Raw genomic sequence first — 13,207 nt, forward strand, 5'->3', positions numbered from 1 at the left:
TACCGGGCGCTTTAAAGTTCGAACATCCATTCTTTACACTGGTGTATATGCCCAATTTTAAATCGCGCTCGACTCTTGTTTGCCTGGTTTGTTTCTCTGTTGAGGCGGTTCGTACGGGGATACGCTGTTGTTTTTATGCTTTGCTTAAGACGCATCCACATTACGCCAATCGGCCTTGGCCGCCCGATAAAGCCGACTAAATGTGGACGTACCACCCGGGCTTGCCGAGATGCCGAAAACCGACTCCAATCAAACCGAACCCAACCCGAAACAAGTGGGTCCGGTTCGAGAAAGTCGAACCAAAACAAAACGAAGTAAATTAGCGTTGACGACATTGTGCTTCGTGTGTTCGTAATGACTTCGTGCATCCGATGGGGCTTCGGCTTCGTGCACCCGATGGGGCGTCCACATTACATAACGAACCGAATATGCCGCCTGGTACAGCCCGAACGGCATCATTCGGCATAATGTGGACGCGCCTTTAGAACGAACGAAGACAAAGCAGGCGCTAGAATTTGATGTGTATGTGTGTGTATGTATATAATGAGAATCTCATCACACAAGTGAGAAGAAATTTTTAGTATCTGAGTTCTGCGCCGGGTACATTTTGCGCTGTCGTGCTAATGAATTTTGTGCTCTTCGCACTAAGATAGATTAAGAGATTCCTTTGAGCGCGCGCTGAGTTTGTTTTCTGAAGACTGCACACGGAAAGCAATTGTACAACATCTATGTCGGTCTCAGCTCTCAAAGATATTTATTTCAGAGGATTTGTTTAAGTCACATTTCGATATCCACACATAAACCATATTTTATTTATTTTCGTATTTTGTAACTGTAACTGTTCCAGTGACCAACGCGTGAACACTTTGTGATTTCTTGTTCGTTCTATCTAAGGTTTTGCTATTATTATGATAATTACGTTTCTTGTTCAGATAAGTTTGATTTTTCATTCGAAAACAAAAACTAAGTATTATGGAGGGGTGACACCCTAGTAACCTGCCCCGGGTATCACCCGGTCACGCTACGCCACTGCATAACGAACAGAGGCACAAGCAAGGACTTCTACAGCATGACAACGTATGGCCTCATGTTGTATTAACTGAACTGTTCAACCTTTTTTTAACTGAATTTTCACAGTAAATATGAAAACGGACAATTTTGAAGAGTGATATGTTTTGTATTTTGTTTATATGGGGAGTTAAATTTTTACACAGCCCAAATTCAAATTCACCCAGAACGAAATTTAAATAGAATTCAAAATTTTCGAATGGCTCAAAAATACATCAAATATTACGACATTCTACAAGTTGGATTCACACATTTCATCTGAATATTAGAGAAGTACATTATGAAAATGTTTTGTCTTCCGAATCACTATTATTTTTTTTGCCAACAAGTTCAACATATTTGCGAACCGAGTTTTAAACCCCTAGCGCTCGTTGTCGTAGACTTTGCTGGCCACGGGCTGCTCCTAGGATGGAGCATCAGAAAGAAGGGGTTAGAAACTATAAACCTTTTAGAAAATGGTATGCTGATGAGCCAAAATGCTTCACACACTGGAGTCATCTTTAAACAACACTTCAAGTGTCCCATCACCTCCTCGACCGGGTGTGTTTCCAATGGGGGGTGGGATGTTTGAAGAAAAGCATCGGGAAAAAAAGTATCCAATATATTGTTGAAATGGGATTGCCCGGACTCTTCGATACACATGTGCTCCTTCTTTCCTTCCTGCGGCCAGAGCTTCCGATCTCTCAAGTGGGACATTTATTTAGCTGCTGCTCGCCCGGAATGTGATCTTATTCGTGACCAGGCGAAATGTTCGCCGCTTGCGTCCCAACGATATCGGATTTATGAAAGTGTAATCAATTTGCTCCAAGTGCTTGCAGAGAGGATATTGGCTTGTGGGAGATGTGAAAAATTGGTTGACTTTCGATTATATCGGTTAGTGGCGCGCGCGTTTGTATGTATCGCGTTGAGTACTTTGCGAAGCACACAGAGTGGCGATTTGCTTTCCCAATTTGCTAGCATATGACATGAGATATCACTGCGTGCTCGGGGGATTTTCGATGGCAGCTGCTTCCGAAATTGTAACAATTCGTCATGAATTTGTATTGCGAACTGATTATGTATCTGTGAACCCCGGGAAGTATGAAACCGCTTGCCGGAAACGAGTTTCACGAAATATTGTCCTCCGTTAATTAGTAATTTGCATATGTATCCATAAATGGAAGGAACGGATTTCTACCCAATGGAACTGCCAGTCACATCCGCATCGCTGTAATGGAGATTAGTGGGAATGGGAGTGTGGAGCTGTTGTACTTTCGGATAAAATTAAACACGAAAATTCGGTCGGAACAGTGGAGTGAACCATGAGAATGAGACGAAAGCTAGATGGATATTAATTTCTGATGGTGACGTTTTTATAATTGATTGTGGTGACCATAGTTTGAGGAACAATTTGTGATGCTATCGGTTGCTCACATTTTCATGTTTGCGGTTGGAACCCCACACGATTTCCTCTATTCCGCTGCACTGCACTAATTTAGCATTTCTATGAACGGCCGCACTCTGGAAGTTGCCAAGACGGAATTTTCATTAAAATATATTGTCACCAGCACTTCCCCTGCAATGAGCGAGACAAAAAAAAAACATACGGCATTAGCTTTTTTCCTACCATTTTACTTTTTTTTTCGTGCCCATTGAGAGCACTATAGCAGAGTATATTTTACGAGGGATATTAAATTTTCGAAGTTTCGGGATCCACAAAGAGTTGTGCATTCGGCGCGGAATGGGAACCATTGTTGGCAGCAGTGAGGCAATACTTTGAAGTAGGTCTTCGGAATTCTAGTAACTGCATCGTGAAGCTACTACCGCGCTCTGCTTGCTTCGCGTGGAAAATTGGGAGTGAAATAATGAGGGTGCGCAAAAACACACCGAACGTTTCATGCCAGAGGTTTTTGATTGCAGCAATAGAATTGGAATGCAGGCGCCCGATCGACGCTTGGCGTATCCTTTTTTTTCTCGCCGCGCTACTTCAGCTTATCGTTTCGATCTTGAAACATGCTTACGCATTTGGTATCTACTGCAGCAATAAAGGATTATTCAGATATTCACCTTCTTCTCTACCTCCGAGGAACTGAGCACTGCGGAAAAGTTTATTGCTTTGGTAAAAATCCAAGCATTTTTTTTCTCTCATACCTTCCTGGTACCGAAGGTTTCAAACAATTTCCGCACAGTATATAACGAAGAGAATAAGAAGAAGAAGAAAAAAGTTTCTTGCCCCCGAATCGGAAATGCAATCTCTCTGCCAGCCGTCTTTCATCGGTCACGTGTTTTTCACCTCTTACCACCGGTCAACGGTTGCACGAATAGTTCTGCACGGGAGGGCAAAGTGGGGATTCCCGGACCATTCAACTTCTTACTTTATTGTTGTATACATCAACGCTTGGCAGCAGTCATTCACGGATACTTTTCTTTATTTTCCAGCGAACTGAAGCCAAGCTATGGAACCGATGCCAATGCCAATGCAACCGATGCCCCGCGAAGGCATCCCCTCTCCCAGCAGATATCGGTTATCTACTGTGTGCACGGAAAGCTGGCCGAATCCTGCTGCGAGCTGCCGGACGAGTTGAACATTAGGAAACTTGAATGTAAGCTCGGGTGATTTTGTTCCGGATGTCCAAAAACGGTGCCAAAAATCGACGACACAGTTCGAAGCCCAGTGACTGCGCCCAGTAATTCGATAGTGACTTCGGAATGATGGGGCTAATGGTTTTTGGCACCTCTTTGCGAAATTATTTTTTTTCTTGTATTCACTTGGGTTTCGCAGCACTCCATAATTTGTTTAAAGGATTACGATAATGTTACTACAGAGAGGATGCATTTTTCTATTGGTATAGAACAAAATTAAAAAATATGTCGGCTTATTTTTTTTTTATTTATTAAGTAGATTTTGGAGGAGCGATAGTTAGGTACGACTAGTTAATCATTTTAAATTATTTTTTTTTAACAAATATCGTTATTTTCCCAAAGTTGCTTACTTATCAAGGTGTCGGATAGTAAAACATCTCGATAGCAATCAGACCTAAGATATTGAATCGATAATTTCAGGAATAATTGTAAAGAAAACGGGTCAATGCCCTCCGTTATCTGAAACTCCTGCAAGCTCTGAAAAACTACATCTAAAGGGTGTGTCACATCAAATTGCATCACGGAAAAAACGCTGTAGAAATTCGCCCAGTAGACCGATCCTTTTGAAAATTTTAGACAGTAAAATAAAAACTATTAAACAACTTTTGGCATTTTCTTTTTATTCATACTTCGAGCCCAAGCCCGTATGCTCGCACCTTCCTCTTTACCCCGTCCATAAGGTTCTGTACAACGTCAGGTTGTAGTTTTTTTTAACAGAAAACCATTTTCTCTTGAAGTCCGCCTCCGATTTGACAACTTTTGGGTTCTTCCGGAGGGCCTGCTTCATAATCGCCCAATATTTCTCTATTGGGCGAAGCTCCGGCGCGTTGGGCGGGTTCATTTCCTTTGGCACGAAGGTGACCCCGTTGGCTTCGTACCACTCCAACACGTCCTTTGAATAGTGGCGCGAAGCGAGATCCGGCCAGAAGATGGTCGGGCCCTCGCGCTGCTTCAATAGTGGTAGTAAGCGCTTCTGTAGGCACTCCTTAAGGTATCCCTGCCCGTTTACCGTGCCGGTCATCACGAAGGGGGCGCTCCGCTTTCCGCAAGAGCAGATCGCTTGCCACACCATGTACTTTTTGGCAAACTTGGATAGTTTCTGCTTGCGAATCTCCTCCGGAACGCTGAATTTGTCCTCTGCGGAGAAGAACAACAGGCCCGGCAGCTGACGAAAGTCCGCTTTGACGTAGGTTTCGTCGTCCATTACCAGGCAATGCGGCTTCGTCAGCATTTCGGTGTACAGCTTCCGGGCTCGCGTCTTCCCCACCATGTTTTGCCTTTCGTCGCGGTTAGGAGCCTTCTGAACCTTGTATGTACGCAGGCCCTCCCGCTGCTTGGTCCGCTGGTCGAATGAACTTGACAAATTTAGCTTATTGGCGACATCCCGGACCGAACTTCTCGGATCACGTCTAAACTGCTTAACTACGCGCTTGTGATCTTTTTCACTGACGGAGCATCCATTTTTGCCGTTCTTCACCTTCCGGTCGATGGTTAGGTTCTCGAAGTATCGTTTTAGTACTCTGCTGACCGTGGATTGGTCGATTCCCAGCATCTTACCGATGTCCCGATGTGACAACTCCGGATTCTCGAAATGAGTGCGCAGGATTAATTCACGACGCTCTTTTTCGTTCGACGACATTTTTCCAAATTTACGAAAAATTGACAGTGAAGCATGGCCAACGTGATCTATACACTCTTATCTGATTATAAGCGAAAGCTGAAGATATAATTCCTAAAAATTAAATTTCTACAGCGTTTTTTCCGTGATGCAATTTGATGTGACACACCCTTTAAGATCGATGATTACACCAAACGACTTTATAAAATTTATCTATTCAAATTAATAAAGGAGATTTTGAACAAGGAAGCTTGTCCATTAATTCCAGGGCAGTACAGAGACATTTTTTTGAGAAGCAGCTCATTTAACACTTTATAAGACGAATCGATTCCAGCTTCAGAGAACATAATGCTTATATGAGTAATAACATAAATTTACCTTTGAAAATTTTTTTCACTATTGCAACTGAAGATGCCAACTTTCCTGATTTTTCAGGATTTCCCAGACTTTTTGTCACGTTCCCTGATATCCTGACAAACACTCAATTTTCCCTAATTTTTATAAAGTGATCACGATTATTACTGATTTTTTGTACTTTTTATTTTACCAGAAAAAAATTATCTATAACAAGCACACTAGAATCCATTCCAGAATTTCTCTGGTACAAATATGTGCCTACCTTTTTTACCATACATATTGACAGTTGTAAATCGACTGAATTTCCAGAATGAAAATCCCGAATTATATTCACAACACTCAAATTTTTCTAAGATTTTCAGAACAGTGCTGCATAGTTTCATAGTTTCAATGCGATTATGTTTGAGGTAAAACATTACATTAGAGAGGATGATGTGTATGTAGAACTGGCCCCAAAATTATTGATGAAGGAATAGGCTTCAGAGTGTAAAATTACCCAAGAGAAAATTTTAGTTTGAAAGTCAATATAATGAGATTTATTTTATCCAATTTATCCAATATATTATTAACCAAATAACATACAAATAATTTGAAAACAATCTTCAATTCTTCCTCGCTGATATGTTTTTCTTTTGTGGTGAGTGAATATTCAATCCAAAACATAAACTATGAATACAGATAAATTCTGAATACAGATTTTTCTGTAATTGAATGTAGTGGTGCAGGCTTTAGGAAAAATATTAATAGTCAAAAGATCCGGGGACACACTGGCTTTTTCACTCCTGAGAGAGTTTATACCATGTTTATGAATATCCTCAACATTAGCTTAAAACGGAGTTTGAAAGAATATACTTGGAACGCAAACAATGAAAAAAATGTTAGTCACTAACAATTATGTAAAGCTAAACAAAAAAAAAATACAGGTTATATTTCGCAGCAAATAACATATATGTAAGTACATAAAATCGGATTAGATTGGTTCGACAACTCGCAAGCAGATCGGACAAGTTATTAATCGATCCAACAAAGGTGTTTTTTTCACATCGAATAATAGTGTGCTTTTTCATCGGTTGCGCTTGCGAGTGTAGCGAAATTTAAAGTGGTGCGCGCTGAGGATCCAAATCAGACACATTCATCACACACGCCACACAGTCGCGGCAAGTAGAAATTTATTTTTCTTTTGTTTCCCTATCATTCCTTCTACCTTCTGTGCACGATTTACACCATTGTTCAACTTTGTGTTAACCAAATCGGCAAACGTTGGCATTAGGGGTGATCATTATTTCTTATATACCGTTGAACTTTTATTGGAATTTTTTTTCATTTTAGCATTTTATTTGACATAAAAAAAATCATAACCTTATAAAAAAATATTTTATTTTTCACTCATTTATTTATTTTGAATCATTATATTCTGTTCATATCGAACAGTTGACCGATTTTTTTTATATGGCTGAGGGCGGGAAGGATCCCCCATCAACGCCATTGAATATTTCCGAAACCGATCCTCCTCCTGAAGAGCAGGAAGATGAAGCTGAAGTTGAGGAAGAAACTTCTGTACATGAAGTTGGAAGTTCCGAAGATGAGGACATTGACGAAAAACAGGATTTTCGTCCAAAAGAATACCATGAAGGCTCCAAAGGCCCATTCATTGTATACTTTAGACGAAAATCTAAACCTCTCAATGTCATTCGTATCTCGAAGGAACTTACTCAGAAGTTTTCTGCAGTTACCGAGATTACACGGAAGGGGCCAGACAAACTACGAGTTGTCGTCTCAAGCACTACCCAAGCGAACGAAATCACGCGCTGCGACCTCTTTGCGATTGAGTATCGCGTATACGTGCCCTGTTGCAACGTCGAAATAGACGGCGTAACCGTCTATAACCGAAAAGGGTTTGACTTTAAAAGAGATTATCGATGGTGTCGGTCGCTTCAAGAACTCTTCACTAAAAACTGTGAAGATTCTTGCATGCGATCGACTGAAATCTGTGTCACAGAATGACAAAAATGACAAAAGGGTTCTCAATCGGACAAAATTCTTTTCGTGTGACTTTTGAGGGTTCCGCCCTTCCAAACTACGTTGCAATAGGTGCACTTCGTTTACCTGTTCGGTTGTTTGTACCCCGGGTAATGAAATGCAACAAATGTATGCAACTCGGTCACACGGCCGCCTATTGTTGCAATAAAAAACGTTGCGCAGATTGTGGAGAGAGCCATGATGAGAATCCTTGCGCGAAAGAGCACAAGTGTCTTCATTGCGGCGGGACTCCTCATGATATTATTCAATGCCCGGTGTACAAACAACGAGGGGAAAAAATCAACGTTCCAAGCGGACTTATGCAGAAATGCTTAAGAGTTCCGTACCAACGAATCAGGACAATCCCTACTCCATTCTGCAGAACGACGAGCCTGTTGCTGACGCTCCCAATGCAGGAAGTTCCGGTACATCGCAGGGTGCCGTCAGGAAAAGAAAAATTACTTGTTTTCCATCACTCCCTAGAAAGACGACCGAAACTTCCCAAGTTGGAATGAAAACTCGAATTGAACGTGCTGAGAATAGACCGAAGCAAGTACCTCCTGGTTTAAGCGGTTCTTCTACGCACCAGGGGTCCTCAGCACTTACCGGAGCAGCACCCACCCCGTCTGTTCCATTTTCGCGGTCGAGGCAACAGCCACAATCTGGTTTGCTTGCGCTTTCTGACCTGGTGGACAACATTTTAAATGCTCTAAATATAAATGACCCTCTTAAAAGCATAGTATTATGTTTGCTTCCGATTGTGAGAACATTTTAGAAAGAAAAATGTGGTTTTTTAGCAGCGTTCATTTCCCTCGATGCCTGATTCAGTGCAAGAGGTCAAGGATTTGACCACTGTAATACAGTGGAATTGCAGAAGCATCATCCCTCAACTAGATCAATTTAAATTTTTAGTTCATAGTTCTAACTGTGATGTATTTTCCCTCTGTGAAACATGGCTTTCTTCAGCCGACGAACTGAATTTCCACGATTTCAACATTATTCGCCTCGATCGAAATGACTCGTTTGGTGGCGTACTATTGGGGATTAAAAAATGCCACTCCTTCTATAGAGTCACTCTCCCATCGATGACAGGCATTGAAGTTGTTGCTTGCCAGACACAAATCAATGGCAAAGACCTCTGCATTGCTTCGATATATATCCCTCCCAGAACTACGGTAGGCCGCCATCAGTTCTTTGATATTATCGAGGCAATGCCGGAGCCGCGGGTAATCTTAGGTGATTTTAACTCCCATGGAACAGCATGGGGATCACTCTACGATGAAAACCGTGCCACTTTGATTTAGGATCTGTGCGACAACTTCAAATTGACAGTTGTGAATACTGGGGAAGCAACCAGAATAGCCAACCCTCCTGCACGGGCAAGTATACTAGACATACCACTTTGCTCTTCTTCGTTATCCCTGGATTGCACGTGGAAGGTAATCCAAGATCCCCACGGTAGTGATCACCTGCCAATAATTTTATCGATCGCCAATGAATCAGGTTCTCGTGAGTCAGTCGATATTGCGTATGACCTCATGAAAAATATTGACTGGAGAAAATTTGCAGAAATAATATCTGAAGCACTTGTTTCAATGCATGAACTTCCTCCACTCGAAGAGTATAACTTTATATCGAGTTTGATTTACGAAAGCGCACTTCAAGCTCAAAAAAATACTTGTTCCTGCTACCACTTTCCGACGTCGTCCTCCATCACTTTGGTGGGACAAGGAGTGTTCAAAGGTCTACCTTGAAAAATCATCCGCTTTCAAAAAATTCAGGAAAACTGGATTAGTGGAATGGTTTCCAAAGTATCAAGCTCTAGAAGCCAAACTAAAAGGACTGATTAAAGCAAAAAAGCGTGGATATAGGCGGAAGTTCGTCAATGGTTTGTCAAGAGAGAAAGCTATGAGCACTCTTTGGAATACGGCTAGGAGAATGCGTGGCTGGAACCATACAAATGAAAGTGAAGAATACTCTGACCGTTGGATTTTCAAATTTGCAAGAAAGGTTTGTCCCGATTCCGTTCCTGCACAAAACGTCGTACGCGACATTCCGCTCCAATGCGATTATGAGAATTTTTCGATGGTAGAATTCTCAATTGCCCTCCTCTCATGTAACAATTCAGCTCCGGGGTCGGACAAGATTAAATTCAACTTGTTGAAGAATCTTTCCGACTTGGCGAAACAGCGTTTGCTGAACTTGTTCATTAAGTTTCTGGAGCTGAATATTGTCCCGCATGACTGGAGACAAGTGAGAGTGATAGCCATACGAAAACCCAACAAGCCGGCTTGCGATCACAACTCGTATAGGCCGATTGCAATGTTATCTTGTATTCGTAAATTGTTGGAGAAAATGATTCTACTTCGTTTGGACAAGTGGGTTGAAGCGAACAGTTTGCTGTCAAATACGCAGTTCGGCTTCCGCCGAGGTAAACGGACGAATGATTGTCTCGCGCTGCTATCTTCTGAAATCCAAATCGCATTTGCTCGCAAAGAACAAATGGCTTCCGTTTTCCTCGATATCAAAGGGGCATTTGATTCAGTTTCCATGTTTCCAAATTCTCTCAGAGAAACTTCATAATCGTGGACTTTCGCCAATTCTGAATAATTTCCTGTACAATTTACTCTCAGAAAAGCACATGTTTTTCAATCATGGCAGCTTGAAATCTTCTCGATACAGTTTTATGGGCCTACCACAAGGCTCCTGCCTAAGCCCCCTCTTGTACAGTTTTTACGTCAATGATATGGATGATTGTCTAACTAGAGACTGCACGCTGAGACAACTTGCAGACGATGGAGTTATTCCCATCACGGTTACTAATCCCGCCGTTCTGCAAAAATCCTTGCAAGATACCCTGAACAATCTGTTCACGTGGGCTCTAAAGCTGGGTATCGAATTCTCTACGGAGAAAACCGAAATGGTCGTTTTTTCTAGGAAGCACGAACCCGCCCAATTCCAGCTTCACCTATCCGGCAAAACGATCCAACACTCGATGTTTTACAAATACCATGGAGTATATTTTGACTCTAAATGTACCTGGGGAATACACATTGCGTATTTGAAACAGAAATGCCAGCAAAGAATCAATTTTCTCCAAACAATAACCGGAACATGGTGGGGTGCCCATCCAGGAGACCTCATTCAGTTATACAAAACAACGATATTATCAGTGTTAGAATATGGCAGTTTTTGCTTCCGATCCGCTGCCAGGATTCATCCTTAAGCTGGAGAGAATACAATATCGTTGCTTGCGTATAGCCATGGGGTGTTTGCATTCGACACATACGATGAGTCTCGAAGTCTTGGCAGGAGTACACCCGCTTACTCTTCGATTCACAGAATTATCCTACAGATTTCTCATCCATTGCAAGATCATGAATCCATTGGTGATTGATAACTTCGAAAATCTACTCCAACTGACTCCTCAGTCAAGTTTTATGTCTTTATACCGTGAGTACCTTACCCACGACGTGCACCCTTCACCAGCCATCTCCAACCAAGTTTGCTTCCCATACTTTTGCAATTCCTCTGTCATTTTTTATGTGTCCATGCGACAAAAAATCCATGGAATACCAGATCACCTACGCTCCAATGTTATTCCGTCGATATTTTTGGAAAAATATGGGAAAGTTGGATCTGATAAAATGTTCTTTACTGACGGTTCATACATAAACGGGTCCACTGGCTTCCGCATCTTCAATGAAAATTCCAGTGCCTCTTTCAAACTCAAAGATCCTTGTTCCGTGTATGTCGCTGAACTGGGTGCGATATACTACGCACTGGGGATCATTGAAACATTGCCCATCGACCATTATTTTATTTTTTCAGACTGTCTCAGCTCATTAGAGGCAATTCGCTCAATGAAGGTTGATAAACGCTCATCTTATTTCCTAACAAGAATAAGACATCTATTGAGTGTTTTGGTCGAAAAATTATTCAAGATTACCTTAGCATGGGTTCCCTCCCATTGCTCGATTCCGGGGAATGAGAAAGCGGACTCGCTAGCTAAGGTGGGCGCTTCAGAAGGCACACTTTTTGAAAGGCAAATTGCCTATAATGATTTTTTTCACATTCCTCGTCAGGACACACTCGTTAGTTGGCAGCGCATGTGGAGTGAAGATGAGTTCGGTCGCTGGTTACACACGATTATCCCTAAGGTTTCGATGAGTGCTTGGTTTAAGGGATTGAATGTAGGTCGTGATTTCATTCGCGTGATATCTCGACTCATGTCCAATCACTACAACCTAAACGCGCATCTCTATCGCATTGGGCTCGCAGCAAACAATCTTTGTGATTGTGGCGATGGCTACCACGACATCCATCATATTGTCTGGTCGTGTATCCGGTTCCATGCTGCTCGCTCTCAGCTCTCTAGAGCACTGAGAGCAAAAGGCAAATAATCGGATATCCCCGTCCGGGATATCTTAGGTAGCCGTGATCCTGATCTTCTGCTTCATCTATACCTGTTCCTCAGAAACGCCGATGTCAACGTTTAATGATGTTTCCTTCGTTGTGTCCCTGTTTCATATCCCTCCTATCCGATCTATAAACTTTTAATTAGTCGCGGCAATACATACACACACTCTTTACAGATACTCGGGCCAAAGGTTGTGCAGTCCACTGATCATTCAACAAGAGCCAAAGGTTGTACCGCTCATGACAACTCTACACGAGCTGATGTTTGCGCCGGCTAGTGACCATTCTATCCTGGATTCCTCGAGTCGAGAAGACGCACCACGCTAGATATGGGGTACAGACTAGGGGGCGTTGCTGATTAATGGTCAGCTGCATCCCAAAAGGAAGTATCCCGTGTCCGGCACAGGTACAGAGCATTGGAGACAGCAACATCACAATTACGAAAACACTTGTAATACTAACCTCGAGCCAACCGCGAGTAATCGGTTACATATTACTAACATAGTTATAAGGCAAACATTGTCGAAATATTGAACTCCCGGCCCCGTCAGGTTGACGCCATATGAGCCTTAATAAAAATATATATTTTGGATAAAAAAAAAATCAAATCGGTATATGAAATATCTAGAAATAACAACATTGAATAATCTTTAAAAAGTTGCTTGGAAAGCCGCCTCAGATAAACATCAAATCGAAACGTTGATCAAGGATATTCGGGACACGACAAATAAATAAACAGATTATCTACAGATACCTTAAACAACCGTTCATGTATGATATGGTAAAACTTGACGTAAATCGTTACGAGGGTGGGTTCCTTATAATTTGGCTTTTATAAATTGCATCTCGGTCTGCGACGAGCTCCTAAAACGGAATGAAAGTGCCGTTTTCAAGTAAATCGCGACGGGTGATGAAAATGAATCATTACAAATTATTTTGGAGTCAATATGCACCTTCACAATATTTTTCAGAAGTCCTTGCAAAATTCTGTCAAGGGCGAAAATTCTTACTCTATAGACAGCATAGAAAAAACTGTGAACAGTTTTCGACGTAAAAGCAAACACATTCTGGGAGGATAATTTTTTTTTGTTACATGAAAGATGA

The 13,207-nt window shown here is 41.8% G+C and overlaps 1 protein-coding gene across 2 annotated transcripts in view; it reads left to right on the top strand.

Annotated features, from left to right (window-relative positions):
- The window catches only part of LOC129775304 (proton-coupled zinc antiporter SLC30A2-like), a 132,050-nt gene that overhangs the window by 29,737 nt on the left and 89,106 nt on the right, over positions 1 to 13,207 (top strand). For both annotated transcript variants that reach the window (XM_055779882.1, XM_055779883.1), the window contains one exon: positions 3,487 to 3,650. In XM_055779882.1, coding sequence (XP_055635857.1) covers positions 3,487 to 3,650 — 164 coding nt within the window. The remainder of the gene's footprint in view (positions 1 to 3,486; positions 3,651 to 13,207) is intronic.

This window comes from Toxorhynchites rutilus, chromosome 3 (genome assembly GCF_029784135.1).
Source record: "Toxorhynchites rutilus septentrionalis strain SRP chromosome 3, ASM2978413v1, whole genome shotgun sequence".
In the NCBI taxonomy this organism is placed as follows: Eukaryota; Metazoa; Arthropoda; class Insecta; order Diptera; family Culicidae; genus Toxorhynchites; species Toxorhynchites rutilus.